Here is a 19,412-nt window from a genome sequence, read left to right as displayed (position 1 = left end):
ACAAGGACCCCCAGGTCCCGCTGCACAGTAGCATGTTGTAATTTCTTTCCATTTAGATAATAATCCAATTTGCTATTATTTCTTCCAAAGTGAATAACCTCACATTTGTCAACGTTATACTCCATCTGCCAGATCCTCACCCACTCACTCAGCCTGTCCAAATCTCTCTGCAGACCTTCTACGCCCTCCACACGATTCACTTTTCCACTTATCTTTGTGTCGTCTGCAAACTTTATTACCCTACACTCAGTCCCCTCCTCCAGATCGTCTATATAAATGGTAAATAGTTGAGGCCCTAGTACCGATCCCTGCGGCATGCCACTAGTTACCATCCGCCAACCAGAAAAGCACCCATTTATTCCGACTCTCTGCTTCCTGTCGGATAGCCAATCCCCAATCCACGCTAACACCCTACCCCCAACTCCGTGTGACCCAATCTAAAGTGCCTTTTTTATATATATATATATATATATATATATATTTCACAATGTGCCTGGAACAAAATATGCAAAGGTATTATAAATTGCAACGGTATTATAAACTGGATAACCACAAATTAACCAAGTATTATAAGCTTAAACTGTATTTTCAATATATATGTATTGTGCGCCTTGGTCAACTTCATTCTGAATACAGCACGATGGGAAACAGTGGTAGACAAACCAACTTCTTTTACTACAATGGAGCATAGAAAGGCAGCTTCTCTTAACTGTTTCTGGATATGCGAAAACAAGTTGAATCATAGGCTTGTTATTTAAGGGAGTAAATTCATTCATGGTTAGCGAGGTTGGAGCAGTCTCTCAAGCTGATAAAGGAGGCCCCAATTCCAGCAAAAGAGTGACTCCTTTCGCCAATTAAAAATTGGTTAGTAGTAATGACGTGGGTTAGGTTTCCTAGGTAAAGGGGAAGGAACCTACATGGGCAATAAGCTAATAATCTCTTATTCCTGTGACAGGTAGAACGTTATTGGTAATAATGAGTAATGATGTGATTAGGCCCTCCAGTCTAATTGACATGACTGGGTGGGATAGTGAAATGTTCAGAATAATATAATAATTTTATCTTGCAATATTAGCTCAGAGAGGACAGTCAACCCTCATTGACAGTGTCTCTCTCCTGATGCATGCATTAGCAAATAAATTCCCTTTCATTCTTTAACTATATACTGTCTTTCGCAGTCTATGTATTGGTTGAGTGAGGTTCAACAAAATACAGGGCATCCCAAGGGGGAACCTCCGAAAATTCCTCTTACAGGTGCAAAGGTTTTTTTGTAATCATCTGCATAGTTATTGATTGGGTGAGAGAGTGAAAAGGCTGTTTCCCTTTTCTCTGGTTTTCAGCTCTCCCGTGTCATCCTCTTTCAACACGCTATCAGATACCATTGCTTTTGCACTGTAACAATTTGTCTCTCCCTCCCCCGACTTACAGGCTACACACCCCAAACCCGCACTGAACTCCAGCCTCCGCTCCTCCAGTCAACGGCCCAGAACACATTTGGCTGGATCCATGCCGAGGGGGTCTGCATGTTCCATGGCTACGGTTCTGCTGGCAGAGGAGTGACCGAAGGCCACTCGGACACTCAGCTGGATGGCTCACATACCTCCAGCTTGGGGAGGGGAATCCCAGGAAGCCAACCAGAAGTCCGGTGGTTCCAACCCTGATCACCAACACCATGTTCTGGATTTCTCAGTACTTGCTGAAGCACTTTACAGTTTGCAGCATGATCGTCAAGCAAAGCATCAGGAGGAAAACACTGCTGACCAGTGCTCTCATCAGCTGGAGAGTAGTCACTGGCGCCACAGGAGAAAGAGATCAGCGTCCTGATCAGCAGTATGTGTATAAGCAGTGGCCTCCGACTTATTAACCGATTACAGAACAATCAGGAAAACAAAGCTTGTTTGCTTTGATTCTTTGCCACATCACTAGGAATCCATTTTATTTTATTTATTTCATCTTTAGTTACATATTGGGGCCAAAAATCATGGGTTGGGGACACAGCTCCAGATATTACATACATTTGAATTGGAAAACTTGCTTCAATATTAGTTCTGATCGCAGTAATGGTTTCCAGGAGCATACCTAATACTTAACATGAGATATTCCCGTACAGTAATTGGCATAACCAATTGCCAGATCATATTGCCTGTGGAATTCCCTGCCCAGTGAAGCAGTTGAGGCTACCTCAATGAATGTTTTTAAGGCAAGGATAAATTTTTGAACAGTAAAGGAATTAACGGTTATGGTGAGCAGGCGGGTAAGTGGAGCTGAGTCCACGAAAAGATCAGCCATGATCTTATTGAATGGCAGAGCAGGCTCGAGGAGCCAGATGGCCTATTCCTGCTCCTAGTTCTTATGTTCATCTTAATTCATCTGTCGAGTAAATGAGTATAGACCACCTATTGCTGCAATTAATTATTTCTTAAATGGTGTGGGTGTGTGGTTGCATCAGTGCTACATTTCAAATATTGATCATTGTGTGTATGAAGAGGAACTTTTTCACATCCATCTTAAATTTACCTTCCACTATTTTGAACCTGTGCCTTCCTGTCTCACAGTCAATTTTAATTTTAACACATATTCTGGATTAATCATTATGGAAACAAAAATATTTTGATGCCTTTATAAGATAACCTTTTAGAAATTTCATTTCCAGGCTAAAAAATAAAATTGCCACAGTATTTCCTCATAACTCAGGGGTTTGGCAACAGACATCAGCTTGTGGCTCTTCTTTGAAATGCCTCTGGTATTTAAATGAGTCTTTCCCTCGTTTCTTGACTCTTGAATCGGTGTAGCTTCAGGGCGGCATGTGGCACAGTGGTTAGCACTGCTGCCTCACAGCACCAGGGACCTGGGTTTGATTCCCGGCTTGGGCCACTCTCTGAGCGGAGTCTTCAGGTTCTCCCCGTGTTTGTGTGGGTTTCATCTTGGTGTTCCAGTTTCCTCCCACGGTGCAAAAGACGTGTTGGTTAGGTGCATTGGCCATACTAAATTCTCCCTCAGTGTACCTGACCAGACGCTGGAGTGTGGTGTCTAGGGGATTTTCACAGTAACTTCATTGCTTAATGTAAGCCGAGTGAGACAATAATAAATAAACTTAGCTTCTGGATCATACCCAGGCATGCTCCACTTACAGTGGCTGCTGTGAAAGTACTGAAGGAAAAACTGTAGTACATAAAGAGAAAATTGGCTTTTAAGACTAACATAGTGTTAAAATAGATAGATAGGCAGGATGGAGCAATGTTCAGAAGTTCAAAACCCTCCTGGAAACATGCATTCTTAACTGGACCCCAATTCTCCTCCATCTCCAGGGGAGAGCAGAATAAATATCAGATAAAACTAAAACTCAGCAACCACCCATAAGGGACCTGGATTATGGACCAGATCGTTGTCTAAACAATCAATAAGAAGATGAAAGAGAACTGCTAAATAGTTTGAATTTAAACTATTGTGCTGAATCGGCAAACAACGTAACAAGAACTTTCTGATTTGTTTCTCCGAGGCATGTAGTTTATTTAAGACCTTCACAATTGGAATTCATAACATATTGCCCCATACCTGACAAACACATTCACACTAGCCAACAGGGAGAAACATGGTAATATTGGCAGTAACACGTATACTTGTGTGTGCATGTGTGCCTAAGATAAAACAAACTATCTAATATAGGACTTGTGCAAACACAATTATCTAATGCCTTGAATGGATGCCATATTCAGGTGACCAAAGGCTAACCTTGTAAAGAAATAATTTTCTAAGTAATGTAACACTAATTCAAAAGGCATACAAGATGATCAGAGGATTAGATAGGGTGGATAGTGAGAGCCTTTTTCCTTGGATGGTGTTGGCTAGCACGAGGGGACATAGCTTTAAATTGAGGGGTGAGAGATATAGGACAGATGTTAGAGGTAGGTTCTTTACTCAGAGAGTAGTAAGGGCGTGGAATGCCCTGCCTGCAGCAGTGGTGGACTCATCAACATTGAGAGCGTTCAAGTGGTTATTGGATAAACATATGGATAATATTGGAATAGTGTAGATTAGAGGGGCTTTAGATTGGTACCACTGGTCGGCGCAACATCGAGGGCCGAAGGGCCTGTACTGCGCTGTAATGTTCTATGTTCTAATTCCCATCAATGCAGATTTTGCATTATAATAAAATAAGTTCAAACACAGAGTAGGATCGGAAAAAAGACTGATCATTGAAGTTCTGGGAAGTTATCATTGGTTCAAGTCACATACAAAGAGACTCGTCATTTCCAAAAACATTATGGTTGTGTCATATTCTACACACAAAAACTGAAGGTGGCTAAACAGGATGGCAATCTGTGCAGCTAGTCAAAGATATATTGGCTTATAATTTTTGGTCAAATTAATGGAGAGGCTAATAGCACAAACATTACAACTACAAGGGCTTATCATGGAAATCCTAATGCTTTTCTCCAAGATGCACCACTCCAAAGTTAGATTTACGAAAAAAGCATTTTGCTATCTGGTTCTCATTTCACTGTACCATTGAAATCCATCAAGTGGAATTAAGTTGCTGTATTTGCATGGTAGACACAAACTAAACTTATTACAAAAAATTAGAGCTGGTCTGAAGTGAATCACAGAGCCAGGCCTGATTTGAAGCTATAGATTGGAGCTATATATTAAAGGGCCACAAAAAATTAATTGAGGTTGAATTATTTTAACAATGGGATTTTAACTAGCACCAATAAACCTATCTGGCATCTGAAATTAATTACAGTTTTAATTACAGTTGTAGTCTTTTTTAAACTTTAAATTGAAAATGAAAACATGTGTTTCAAAACATTTTGTTTTTCTTTCAATCCTATTTTTTCCCTCTCCGAATTTCTCTTTCTCTACCTGGTTTGACTGAATTCACCCACTCTAATCTATACTTCCTACTTAGTCCTTTATTTCACAGCCTTTCAGTCTACTCAAATCCCAAATAGTCATTTTCTCTCGCTGCACTGTTATCATAGAATCAGTACAGTGCAGAAGGAGGCCATTCAGCCTATCAAGCCTGCATCAACAGCAATCCCACCCAGTCTCTAACCCACTTAACCCCACATATTTACCTTGCTAGTTCCCTGACACCAAGGGGCAACTTAGCATGGCCAATCAACCTAACCCACACATCTTTGGACTGTGGGAGGAAACTGGAGCACCCGGAGGAAACCCACGCAGACACGGGGAGAATATGCAAACTCCACACAGACAGTGGCCCAAGGCTAAAATTGAACCCGGGTCGCTGGCGCCGTGAGGCAGTAGTGCTAATCCTGTGCCAACTTGCACTTCCAGCAACCTGTGGGGGTGCAAAATATCATTGAGGTGAAATGGGCAAGGGCAGGTTACTGCCGCAGCAAATCATAGCCCAATGAGAATGCACAGTCTGTAATTTGTAATTCACTCCATTATACAATGTCTAAAATTACAACGCCTACCTGGTTGCAATCTCGCCAATACTGCCCCCTGTTCCCACAGTCACATATCCTTTTGTGTCATTGGTGGCATGTTACCCTCTGAAGTCCAGAAGTACATACCATGTACGTAGCACAACAAACCCTGGTGTGCACGTTGCACCTGGTCTATTTTAATAATTGTAAGTAAAAGGGACACAAACAACACAATGTCATGGCTGAAAAAAGGAAGTTTGATAACCAGCTATAGGTTTTCCTCCAGCTTAAACGTTAGCATGTTTTTAATTGTAGTTTATCAGTCCAAAACTATAGAGCAAATGGAAACAAAATTGGAATATGAAAACTACATGCCCACCTGAAACTGTGAATTCATCAACAGTTTGCAAGACAGTTCACAGGCAGCTGTGTAAAACAATCTACAACTTCATACAAGCACAAAACACTGATGCTGAACGCTTCTCGGCCTTTTGGCTAAGATCAAGCGTAGTATCAACATGCTGTGCTTGGTTAAAGTCATTAGGTTACATTTTAGCTTCATTTGAAGCAATTTCTCAAAGCTGCATCTCGGCCTTTTGGCTAAGATGCAAATTAGATCAAGCCTTGGAGGAGGAGCTATGCCTACTCCAATCAGCTTGGATCATGTAGATCAAGCCCAAGACAGGAGGTGAGAGTACCTCCTGTCAGCATGGTGAGTCTTGTCAGCATGGATTGGGAATGTCTCAACTTGTTGAGACTCTGAATTGGACTTGATTTGATTGGACTGGAATAAAAACAAAAAAAACAAGTAGGGATCAGTCTGATTTTTTACAACTGTCAGAATGCATAACACAATGCTGAAATTCAACACTGATAAGCTGCACCATTCAGCCTAGAAGGCTAGAAATTGACAAATCATGTCATGTTGATGCAGTATGCTTTATGCATCACTAAAAAAAGTAACATCTTTAATTGGTATGAGATGGGAGCTGACAAATTGCACAATTCAATTGATGTTTAGTTGACAATTAGTTTCATTTACATAATGTCAATGCTGTGTCAACTGCTCTAAATGTTGGAAAGAAGTCTGCACGTGTCTGGATTTGTTGTTTCCGTCCATCTCCTGCAGCTCTGTGCCGCATCAGGATTGGTGGCCAATTGTGGCATTGCAGGAGACCAGGGAAGAAAAGGAACTAGGGATGCCCTCAAATCTTAATGTGGAGATGCCGGCGTTGGACTGGGGTGAACACAGTAAGAAGTCTCACAACACCAGGTTAAAGTCCAACAGGTTTATTTGGTAGCAAATACCGTAAGCTTTCGGAGTGCTGCTCCTTCGTCAGATGGAGTGGAAATGTGCTCTCAAACAGTGCACAGAGCCACAACATCAAGTTACAGAATACTGATTAGAATGCGTTCACTGCATTAGCATTCTAATCAGTATTCTGTAACTTGATGTTGTGTCTCTGTGCACTGTTTGAGAGCACATTTCCACTCCATCTGACGAAGGAGCAGCGCTCCGAAAGCTTATGGTATTTGCTACCAAATAAACCTGTTGGACTTTAACCTGGTGTTGTGAGACTTCTTACTGTGCTCAAACCTTAAGTCAGGGATGGTAACGGCCTTCTCTGTCGGTAAATAGACATTCTGGAGGAAAATCCATCGTGATTTTTCAGCTGGCAGAACCTCAGGAGTTAGCCAGATGCCAAATAGGATAGGAGGGGGTTGGTGAGATTAGCGCCTGCACTAAGTGTACAAAGCAAGAAGCTTAAGAAAGGAGTCTGGGGCTGCTACAGGGTGCTGCTCACAAGGAAGCCTTAAATGGTTTGACAGTGCAGTAAAATGCAGAGAGCTGCAGACTTACCAGAGAGGGATTCAAGCCCGAGATGGCAGCAAGAGTACTACGAAACAATGATGACTTGGGATATAGCTGGAGGAAACAAAATACCCAAGGAAGGAAGGAATGGAAGATGGCATGTCTCAACGCGGCAAGAAGAGATGGAACTGGGAGAGAAAGGTCTGGTGAGGGTGGGGAAAGGGGGAATTGTGGTGGCATTGATAGAGATACTGGATTCATTTCAAGAGCAGAGTCATGAATGGACAAAGGGAATTCAGGTTACACACGCAAAGATTAGGATAAACATCTTGCTTTAAACAGAGACAGGTAAGAGATAATATGACAGGTTTCAAAGTCTGAGGTTCAGTTTGTAGACAGGGTGGTGTTCGTACATTATTGCAACAATCAGGAACCTTCTGCAGAACAGGACCCAAACAACCAATCCAAACTACTTTGCAACATTTATAGCAGTTGGCACAGCATTGAAATTATGTAAATAAAACTAATTGTCAACTAAACATCAATTGGATTGTGCAACTTGTCAGCTCAACAGCAGTTAAGGGAGAAAAAGGTTGACTTTGAAGATAAGTATTTCGCAACAGTCCATAAACAGATGTAAATTAGAGCCATAGGGGTTTACAGCATGGAAACAGGCCCTTCGGCCCAACTTGTCCATGCCGCCCTTTTTTTTTAAACCCCTACACTAATCCCAATTGCCCACATTTGGCCCATATCCCTCTATACCCATCGTACCCATGTAACTAATGCTTCAAGTTCAAATTTCATGGAAATGAATGAGAATCCTATTGTTAAATCACACTACTAGAAGTACATCACAATCAAAGAAAATTTTTGGAAATCTTTAATACCGCAAGCTATTGGTGAAATTTTAAGAGAACATTTAAATGATCAAATTCTTTCTTCCAAAAAATGTGTATATCAGTGTTTGTAAAACTATTTCTTTGTATATGCATGCAGCTACTTAGTTTGGTGTTTGTATTTTGATATCCCATAAGAACATGTTACAACAATAATAGGTCCCAAATATGACACCAGCCTTGAACATAAATTCAGTAAAGTATAATAATAATTAAAGCATGGAGCACAATAGGTGAGACAAAAAGATCTGGACAAAGTTTTGCAATTTTCCTAAAACTTTCTTGGAGGTTTTCAAAACATTTCATTCCCAGCTTGGGTCACTGTGTGAATCTGCACATTCTCCCCGTGCCTGCGTTGGTTTCCACTGGGTCCTCCAGTTTCCTTCCACAGACATGTTGGTTAGGTGCATTGGCCATGCTAAATTCTCCCTTAGTGTACCCGAACAGGCTAATGTAAATTAGAGCCATAGAGATTTACAGCATGGAAACAGGCCCTTCGGCCCAACTTGTCCATGCCGCCCTTTTTTTTAAAACCCCTACACTAATCCCAATTGCCCGCATTTGGCCCATATCCCTCTATACCCATCGTACCCATGTAACTAATGCTTCAAGTTCAAATTTCATGGAAATGAATGAGAATCCTATTGTTAAATCACACTACGAGAAGTACATCACAATCAAAGAAAATTTTTGGAAATCTTTAATACCGTGAGTGCGATGATAGGGAATTTTCACAGTAACTTCATTGCAATGTTAATATAAGCCTACTTGTGAAACTAATAAATAAACTTTTTTTTAAAAACTTTAAAAAGCTGAGTGTCTAGAGATTCAACCAAGTTGACTGGTGTAACAAAAGTCCATACATTAAATTCAATAATACTTTGTTTAGAATTAGCTTTCAGAACAATCAAGTTATTTTTCATCATCATTGAAATGTCTTAGAATTAACACAACCCTATTAACATATTTGTAATTGATGCAAGTATATACCATGAGTGCAGCAGGAAACACAAAAACTAAATCAACCTATAACATTGGAGACCTATTCACATTGCCCAAATCTGCAACTGTTTAAAATTATTAGTTATAAATTTAACTCACGAGCATATTCTTATTTAGGTAATAAAACTACATAGTATTTATTACTTACACCATTATACCCCACACAGTAGAAGGTGTCTCACAAAGCAAAACTTCAAATTGGAATTCTTCCATTTGAGATAGCGTTCAGTACAGTAGGGTGAAAATAATTTACCCCGTTTTGCAGACTCCAAGATCTCATCCATATATGCATGCATGTGGGAAGTCAGTTACGCATCCCCAGGACCAGATGCTTTCCGTCCCAGGATTTAAAGGGAGTATGTGAGAACATTGTAGATACCCTAACTGTAATCTTCCAATCTTCCCCACATTTGGGAACTATTTGAAAATTGATTGGAAAACTGCATGTCACTACACTTAAGTGAGGTTGGGGGCGGGGGGACTTTTGGACCAGTTAAGCCTACCATCCATGAAGAGGAAATGCCTAGAATCTATAATTAAGGATAGAGTGAATAAAAAGCTTGAACATTTTCAGCTGATAAAAGAAAGCAAGCATAGATGTTGCAAAAGATAGGTCACGCCTGAATAATCTGATTTTTCTTTAAAAAGTTGACCAAAATAGTGACAGGCAAATGTTGATGGATGCTTATATGGACTTTCATAGGGCATTTGATATAGTCCTCATAAGAGGCTGATACCTGTTCACAGGATTGAAGACCAATTATTGATCTAATTAGCTGAGTAGCAGCAGACAAAAATATCATAGAACCCCCACAGTGCAGAAGGAAGCCATTCGGCCCGTCAAGCCTGCACCAACAACAATCCCACTCAGGCCCTATCCCCATAATGGGCACAATGTAACCAGTGGTGTCCTCCAAGGATCTGTGATGAGGTCTCAGCTATCCATCATATTTATTAACAACTAAGATGATGGGATAGAAAGCCGCATATCCAATGCATGATACTTTCATAACATATGTATATGAACCCCAAGTCTTTTTGGACTTTCAATGTTTCTCGCTTTCCAACAGTTAGGAAGTAATTGACACAAAGTGCAGATAAAAACAAACTTCCAAAGAGATTATTAAAAGATTGAGTAGACAAAATGTGGCAATGGATTTGAATGTTGGCAACAATGAGATCATCCACTTTGGACTGACAAAAGAAAGAAAAACAATATTGATGGAAAACTAAAACCAGTGGAGGTCCAAAGAGACTTCGGGTTTGTATACATGCATTATTAAAATATCATGAACAGATACAGAAAAAAGTGCTTGCCTGTACATTTAGAAGACTAGATCACAAGAGGATGGAAGATATGATTCAGCCACATAAAGCCTGTACTACTGAGAGTTTCTCTAGGTAGCACACATTAGGAAGGATATATTTACTTTAGAGGGAGTGCAATGAGAATTTGCCAAAACAATATCTGGACTCCAAGGGTTAAATTCCAAAGAGTCATTAAACAATTTGGAATTATAGTTCCCGGAATTTAGAAAAGAGTAGTTTGATTGAAATTTCTAAGATATTGAGGGGAACAACTAGGGTAGATAGAGAAAAACTATTTCCATTGTTTGGGAGAGTGTAGGATTGGACACACGGCAGGATTTTACGGCTTCGCTTGTCCTGAAACCGTAAAATCCCGCCTGAGGTCAACAAATATTTCCATTGTCCGCCTCTCGCCTGCTCCGATTCCGTGGCAGGCAGGGCAGTAAAATTCCGGCCGTGGTAAAAAAAAAAGTTCGAACTTTCAGCTCTGTGCACAAAGGGTGTGGGGGACACCTGGAACACTCTTCCCCAAACAGTAGTTGATGGTGGGTCAATTATCAACTTTAAATCTGAGACTGATAAGATTTTTTGTGAACAAAAGGTATCGTGGAATATGAGACATAGGCAGGGATGTGGTGATGGCAGAATATTACGATTTCTCAGTGGCAGAACTGGTCGAAAGGGCTAAATGACCTTCTCCTGTTCTTCATCTCCATAATTTGTGCCAATGCCATTACTTGATCAGTTTTAGAGCAATGGAAATACCTAGTGCAAATGGCTGGGATAATACTACTTGCCTCTTCATTCCATTGGATTAGAACTACTATGGGACGAGGATAGGAGTAGTACAGTTAATTCTAGTCTCACTGCTCACAGGTCACAACATAGTGCAGAAGTTGGTCACTCACCAAAATGACCAACTATTTATCTTTACTATTGCTATAGTCAATGGACAGAATTTTTCCGTCCCACCTGCCACAGGAATCCTAGCGGGCGGGGGACAGACCATGTAATGGTCCATTGACCTCAGGTGGGATTTTCTGGTCTTGGGGTGAGCACGGCCGGCAAATCCCACCCAACATGAGAGACTTTAACCAGGCTTTTTTCAACAAACTCACACATGCATACACTAAAGGACAAGACAAATAAGGTGTCTGAAGAGGTTGAAGGAAGGGAATGCCATAAGATGGCTAAAGTTTGAAAACGTCTCATAGCTGTTAATCTGACAGAGTTCTGGTTACAGTAGATTTGGAAATCCTTTCAGATAGATCTTTGATGAAACACTGGGTGGGATTTTCCAGCTGCCCCAAGACTGGAAAATTCTGCCCGAAGTCAATGGACCTTTGCATAGTCCACCCCCATCCACCATGATTTCCTTGGCAGGTGGGACAGGAAAATTCCGCCCACTATCTTTGATAGTTGTCACTTGTTCATAGATTTGCAGGCTTTAAAATGCAGGTGAATTATACTGAGATGAGAATTATCTGGTTGAAGTCACTCTCACTTCAGGCAACACAAGGGGAGCGAGAGAAAAACAGCTTCCTTCACTGTCTGCTTCCAAGGCATGCTGACTTCAAAATAAAATGTCCAGAGAGAACATCCCTGGGCAGGTGTTTGCAACTAATCGATAGGAGTCCAAGGCCTGGCAACAACAGTTAACACAAGTACCAAAATAACTTTTCTCTCACCAGGTATCCCAATAATTGTGCAGGTAAACCCAGTATCAATTTGAGCCAAAGCACGTGCATAGTACATCATTAAGTGAAGCTAGTAAATGGGTTTTGTAACATTTCCTTATGATACACTAAATAATGAGACATGTGCAAGAATTGCAAGAGCAAGTGTGGTCTTTAGCAAACTTTGAACATCAGTCTGGAAATGAAGAACATGAAGTCTGCCTACCAAACAGAGTCATAGAGCAATAGCCCTACCTAATATATGTGAGACTTGCACGGTGTACTAGCGTCATGCTAAGATACTCAACCACTTCCACTTGGGCTGCTTTCAGAAGCTTTTGAGTATTAGATGACAGGACAAAATACCAGGCACAGAGGTGCTCAGCCAACCTGGCATGCCAAGCATCCACACCATACTAACGGTCACAACCGAGTTGGGCTGTTCATGCAGGAAAATGCCCGACACTTATTTAATAAACTGGATCTTCTTTAGAGAACTTAAATCTGGAGTATGCCCAATGGCAGTCAAAGGAACGCAACAGGGTAACACTGAAGACTTCACTTTGGTGCTTTGATATCAACTTTGAGTCATAGGAGAAGCATCAACTAATACAACCTTCAAAAGCAAGTGCAGATCAGAAATGGAGAGAAAACAGAGAGGAAATCCCAAGAAAGCAACCTGTCTAAAACTCAGTAGAGTCTGTGGTATCTTGTCCTATTTGCAGCAGGACCCTACAGGCACAGATCAGCCGTAGCAGCCACCTACATTCCCACTGGAACCTTGCCAAACACTACAGAATATGGTCACCTTTGCCTCACAGGATGAACAAGATACACATAGCTTGAAGCATGTTAAGTTAATGTAGAAGACAGGTTGCCTTGTGCCAACACTGAATAAAAATTGCTCAGTAACTGACCTGTTTAATCATGCCTCCCATTTAATTATGTACAAAAATGTACTCAGATATTTCACATATTGTATTTCATTAGTCAAATGCAGAAAAATCAAACTCACTCCAATGCATCTATTAGAATTATTCAAAATGATTGATGTTGAAATTTAATGAAAGATGCTGACCTCAAAAAAGGGTTCACAATCTAAATAGATCAAAGACAGTCCTTTTAGTAGATTGACTTTATAAATGACAGTTTCACAAAAATTCTGTTGAAATGTTGTCGCTTAGATACTGGACAGTACTATCCACTGTTTAGCTGAAATATTCATCTCTATCCGGCCATGCTTTCATTATCTGATTTTGGCCGTTAGCCATAATCCAGTAAATGTCAGTTTCATGTTTTATTTTCCACAGGCTCCATCCTGTGTAGTTGTGATCATGAAAGCACAAAGCACGATGATTGCAAACGCAGCTTTTATTTCTCCAGGAAATGACTTTATTTTTATTCTAGCAAGAGACACCTTTGCAAAATGACCTCTATTAAATTTATGAATAATTTAAATTTGCAATAGGTAAATCTCTTCACATAAATGTTTCTACAATTATGGTATGGGTGAATATACGAATTGCTACTCTTGATATTTGAATGCATGTAAAAGAATATTTAACTTTTTTAACTATTTCACACCTTATTTTCATAGCTCCATTTTCACTGGTAGTTGTTTAAACATTTGTTTTAAATCTATTGTTTTTTCCTTCGCTTAGCCTCCCCAGCAATTAAGCTCCATTCGATTTAGACAGTCCATATTTTGGAATATATTTTGTGGTAAATATTTTGATTTCCCTACTCCAAGAATCATCCATGTTTTATATTCATCAGAATATAAAATAGACATGAAAATTGGTCCTGATTAGTATTACTTGTGTCTCAGAGTAACTTTTGGCTACACATCAATTTCTCATTCTTAATACCACTTTATTGATAATGTGCCTATGATTTTAATATGTTATATTCTCTAAGTTATAGCTATACCATTTGCTACAGCAGACGTGCGGATCCAAAACAGTATTAAAAATTATTCTATTAGTAAAAATGTTGTTTTAAAACGTGTTTAGTGCTAACTTTCATTTCAGTTAATCACAATTTAGTGGCATGGTGAATTAGAAAACACATCCCTTTTTTGCTCCGGGTGCTCTGGTTTCCTCCCACAGTCCAAAAGATGTGCTGGTTAGGTGCATTGGCCATGCTAAACTCTCCCTCAGTGCACCTGAACAGGCGCCGGAGTTTGGCGACTAGGGGATTTTCACAGTAACTTCATTACAGTGTTAATGTAAGCCTACTTGTGACACTAATAAATAAACTTTTAAACTCTCACTGATGGGAGTTGAAGTCAAACCATCGAATGGCTACAGTACAGAGGGGTTAATTTGGCCCATTGTGTCTGTGCTGACTTTCTGCTTCCACAAAGTCATGCAAGTTTTCTCTTTTGATTCCTTTCTGAAAGCCCTAATTGAATTTCCCTCCATCACACTCTGAAACAGTACATTTCAGATCCTAACCACTTGTGGCATTAAAAAACCTTTCTTCATGACACCATTGGTTCTTTTGCAATTCACTAGGTCTCAGCCATTCTTCTAATGGAGCAGTTCTTCTTTACCTACTGTGATGAGAAATGTTATTATATTTAATATTCTGAGGGTCTATTGTGTCATTCTGTGAAGCAGACTTGTGGGTCTGTGTGCATGTGTGAAACTAAGTTAATTAAACTGAAGACATTATTTGTGGGGTTTGGGGCAAGAAAGGAGTGTAGGTGCTAAAGGCCTGCATTTTAATTAGGTATGGCCAAGTTAATTTTTTATAAGTAAACAAGCAGTGGGTAGAACTTTGCATTAGGATTCAAGTAAGTGTTTACTGTTTTCAGCTATTAAGTTTCAAAGGGAAGTAAAAAGACAACCCCAGCTTCTCCAATCCATCCACCTAACTGAAGTCCCACATCCATGGTATTGTTCCGCAAATTTTTTCTGCACTTTCCAAAGCTTTCCTAAAGTGTGGTAGCCAAATTTGGACACAATATTCCAGTTAAGGCCAGAGAAGTGATTTATAAAGATTCATAAGGGCTTCCTTGCTTTTGTACTTCATGCTTCCATTTACAATTCCCAATATTGCGTTAGCCTTTATAAGAACTTTTTCAACCTGCCCTCAACAATTTGTGCATATATACATCCAGGTCTGTGTGTTCCCTTTAGCATTGTACTGTTCATTTTATTTGCCTCTCTATACTTCTCGGAATTAAAATTTAATCCTCCAAATATCCACCTATTCCATCAGCCTTTGTCTAATAACAAGCCTATATCTATGTCATTTTTAACAATGGAACTATAAAATAATACATGTCCTCTTGAAGACTATCACTATTCTTCTCACAATACATCATACTTTCAGGTTTTGTGTCATTTGCGAATTTTGAAATTATGTCCTCGATACCCAAATCTAGGTTACTGATATATTTCAACAAAAACAGGTGAACCTCATATGTCCACCAACTAAAAAAAAAACAACTGTTCACCACTACTCTTTTTCTTGTCACTCAGCCAACTTTGTATCTGTGTTGCCACTGTTCCATTTATTCTGTGGGCTTCAACTTTGCCGGCAAGTGTCTATGTGGCACTTTACCCACCATCTTTTGGAAGTCCGTTTACACTAGATCAACCACATCACCTTCAACAATACTCTTAATACCTCATCAAACAAATTCAATATTATTTGCCTTTAATAATTCCTTGATGATTTTCCTTAACTATCTTTTTTGGCAATTATCCAGTCCTCTGACACTATCTGAGGATTGGAAGATTATAAGTAATGACTCTACAATATCCTCCCTTATATCCCCTAGTATCCTCAGATGCATTCAATCCTCTGGGTCTGATTGTTCATTAACTTCAAGTACAGCCAACCTTTCTAGTACCATCTCTTTATGATTTTTTAGCCAGCCAGTACCTCAACTACCTTCTACTTCACTGACTTTGACAGCATGTTCTTCCTTGGTAAAGAAATATGCAAGGTATTAACTTCCGTATCTCTGTCATGTCCTTTACCTTCATGTATAGTTTCAATTTTTGCTCCTCATATTGGCCCAACCAATTCCTAAAGGCATATTAATAGTAAAGGGATAGCAAGACAAGTTAGGAATTTCCTTCTACAGACCAAAAAAAGTAAAATATGTTCCTCTAATTGGGCACAAGTTGGAAATCCCCTTTATGGAAATGTTTCCAATTGAAGAATTAGAGTGTGGCCATTATAGCATCCATTTTTTTTAATGGAGAGAGCTAATCCAGATAATGACATGGCAGTTAACTTAACATCCGTGCCAGAGAAATTTTAGAGTCTCTAATTAGGAATGAAATTACCATGCAGCTAAAATTACAGAAAAATAGTTAGAAGCGGCACGGTAGCACAGTGGTTAGCACTGCTGCTTCACAGCTCCAGGGTCCCGGGTTCGATTCCCAGCTCGGGTCACTGTCTGTGTGGAGTTTGCACATTCTCCTCATGTCTGCGTGGGTTTCCTCCGGGTGCTCTGGTTTCCTCCCACAGTCCAAAGATGTGCGGGTTAGGTTGATTGGCCAGGTTAAAAATTGTCCCTTAGAGTCCTGGGATACGTAGGTTAGAGGGATTAGCGGGTAAAATGTGTGGGGGTAGGGCCTGGGTGGGATTGTGGTCGGTGCAGACTCGATGGGCCGAATGGCCTCCTTCTGCACTGTAGGGTTTCTATGTTTCTATGTTTCTAAGTTGCGAGCATGGAATTTTACAAAGGAACAATTGTGCTTGACGTAAAGCTCTCAGAGGAGAAAAGAAAACAGAGTAAACATGGAAAACTATAATGTTTGTAGGGTACATGGGTTTTCAGAAAGCCATTGACAAGGTACCACATAGGACATCTTTAAGAAAAACAGATGACTGGAATTAGCTGGAGGAGAAAAAAAAACTGGACTAAATTGTCTTGCAGAGAGAAAACGGATAGTTCTTTTAAAATGGTTTGATGTGGTGTCCCAAAAGATTCAGTACTGGAGCCACTTCCCTTCACTGATCAATAATTTGGTTATAGGCCAAAAGAAAATTATGTTGCTATTTGCAGATGATACTAAACTAGGAAGTATAACTTTTAGAAGAACAATGGAAATTGCAATGGGTTTCTTATGAGATAATGGAAGGAGCTATGAAGTAAAAGCTATTTATCAAGTGTGAGCTGATATCATTTTCTAGCTTGCCCACATGGAGACTAGAGGCAACGTGAAAACAACATATACTCAGAGATTGTGCTGGATAGTTGCATAAAAGTTGTATTCACAGTGTATGCTTTCAGCCAGAGTCTTTGCAATGTAGTTAAAGTTAATTTATTAGTCACATGTAGGCTTATATTTTTTGTGGAAGAAAAGAATAAAGATAGTTGGACCATACTGATGTGCTGAATTTGACCACAAGCATTGGGAGCAGGAAGCATACAATTGCCAGCGATTTTGAATACTGAAGATAAACCTACAGTCCATTATAATATTGCAACAAGGAAACTTCCTATCTCTAATCAACAGCTATGTGGTTGACTCTTAAATGCCCTCTGAAATGGTCTAGCAAGACACTCAGTTGTATGCAACCATTACAAAAAGAACAAAAAAGAATGAAATTGGATCGAACTCCCTCCCTAACAGCACTGTAGGCATACCTACATCTCAGGGACGGCAGTGGTTTCTCAAGGGCAACTAGGGATGGGCAATCAGTGCTGGTCCAGCTAGTGATGCTCACATCCCATAAATGAATTTTAAGAAACTATCTGGCCCTGCACACCATCATGACCTCCAATTGCTTCTTTAATGCTTCGAGGACATCAGTATTTACAGTTCTTTCTAGACTTTCTTTTGTTTGTTTAAATGCATGTCTCCATGTCCAGTCTCTGACGAGTCTGAAGTAATTTTCCTATTCTACCTTTTGCACAGCATTTACAATCCTATATACCTCTCTCTATAGGGTTACCTCCTTTCAATTTTGAAAGCCCTAAGTTTTAGCTGATAACTCAGTTCTGTGATAGTTCAGTGAAGATAGATCCCTAGAGAGCAGTGCTTTCTTCAAACCTTGAAGGTACTCAGTATTTTGGTGACCAGAATTGAATGCAGTAATTGAACTGTGGTCTGAGCAGAGCACTATGCATGTTTGACACAACATTTAATTTATAAAGTTTATTTATTGGGTCACAAGTAGGCTTCCATTAACACTGCGGTGAAGTTACTGTGAAAATCCCCGAGTCGCCACACTCCGGCACCTCTTCAGGTACACGGAGGGAGAATTTAGCCTGGCCAATGCACCTAAAATGCACATCTTTCAGACTGTGGGAGGAAATCGAAGCACCCGGAGGAAACCCATGCAGACACGGGGAGAACGTGCAGACTCCGCAGAGACAGTGACCCAAGCCGGGAACTGAACCCAAGACCCTGGCACTACAAGGCAGCAGTGCTAACCACTGTGCCATGCTGCATTTGACCTGCATTCCAGTGATTTGGCTGCAAGATCCACATTCTATTTTTGTTGTTTATTTTGATTGCTACTCCTGTACCGGGCACAGTCAGCATTGAAACCTGAGGTATCTTTAAACTTCACTTGTGGCTATTTCTCCACTACTACCATCATCCTGTCACACACAATCCTGACCTGGAGACACATCGCTGCTATCATCATTGGGTCAAAATCCTGAAACTCCTTAACCAACAGCATTTCAAGTACCTGCGCCAGACTGACTGAGCGGTTCAAAAAAGCTGCTCACCACCACCTTCTCAAAGATAAAATAGGATGGCCAATAAATGTTCATCTAGCCAGCAATGCCCATGTCCTCTGAACAAGACAAAAAAAGGTAACAGAGTACTTAACTATCCTTTTTTCCCTTCTTACGTACAGTATTTTGTGTGTTCCGGTTTCCTCCCACAGTCCAAAGATGTGCTGGTTAGCTGCAACGGCCATGCTAAATTCTCCCTCAGTGTATGCGAACAGACAACGGATTGTGCGACCAGAGGATTTTCACAGCAACTTCATCGCAGTGTTAATGTAAGCCTACCTGTGACACTAACAAAAAAACTTTAAAAACATATGTTCATATCAAGTTTCACTTGTAGTTTTTTTTTAAAATCCAGCTCATTTTATAAATCTAATTTGTCCCCTTCATAAATCAACTGTTTTTCTTAACTAGGTATTTTGTATCCAGGTTTTAAATCCAAATAATTGGTGCCAGTTACAAACATTGTTCAACTTGTCATTTCCAACTTCCAGAAATGCTGAGCACAGAATTTCCACTACAGTAACTTTTTAATGAGTTTAATGGGTTCCAGTAAGATGACGATTGCTATATTTTGCAACAAAGTATGCCATGAGATTTCACTCT

General features: G+C 40.1%; 1 protein-coding gene and 1 pseudogene across 3 annotated transcripts in view; one reads left to right on the top strand and one right to left on the bottom strand.

Annotated features, from left to right (window-relative positions):
* Positions 1-19,412, bottom strand: part of LOC144499698 (LIM and senescent cell antigen-like-containing domain protein 1) — a 118,985-nt gene that overhangs the window by 90,659 nt on the left and 8,914 nt on the right. The window contains exon 2 of one of the 3 annotated variants that reach the window (XM_078221991.1): positions 18,930-19,096. The exons of the other annotated variants lie outside the window; for them this stretch is intronic. Within the exon in view, the coding sequence (XP_078078117.1) occupies positions 18,930-18,994 (65 nt within the window). The 5' untranslated portion in view covers positions 18,995-19,096. The remainder of the gene's footprint in view (positions 1-18,929; positions 19,097-19,412) is intronic. 3 annotated transcript variants of the gene reach the window in all.
* Positions 5,872-6,013, top strand: LOC144500171 (U2 spliceosomal RNA; annotated as a pseudogene).

This window comes from Mustelus asterias, chromosome 10 (genome assembly GCF_964213995.1).
Source record: "Mustelus asterias chromosome 10, sMusAst1.hap1.1, whole genome shotgun sequence".
Lineage (NCBI taxonomy): Eukaryota > Metazoa > Chordata > Chondrichthyes > Carcharhiniformes > Triakidae > Mustelus > Mustelus asterias.
The sequence above is the reverse complement of the archived record's forward strand: the minus strand, read 5'-3'. Positions and strand labels throughout refer to the sequence as shown.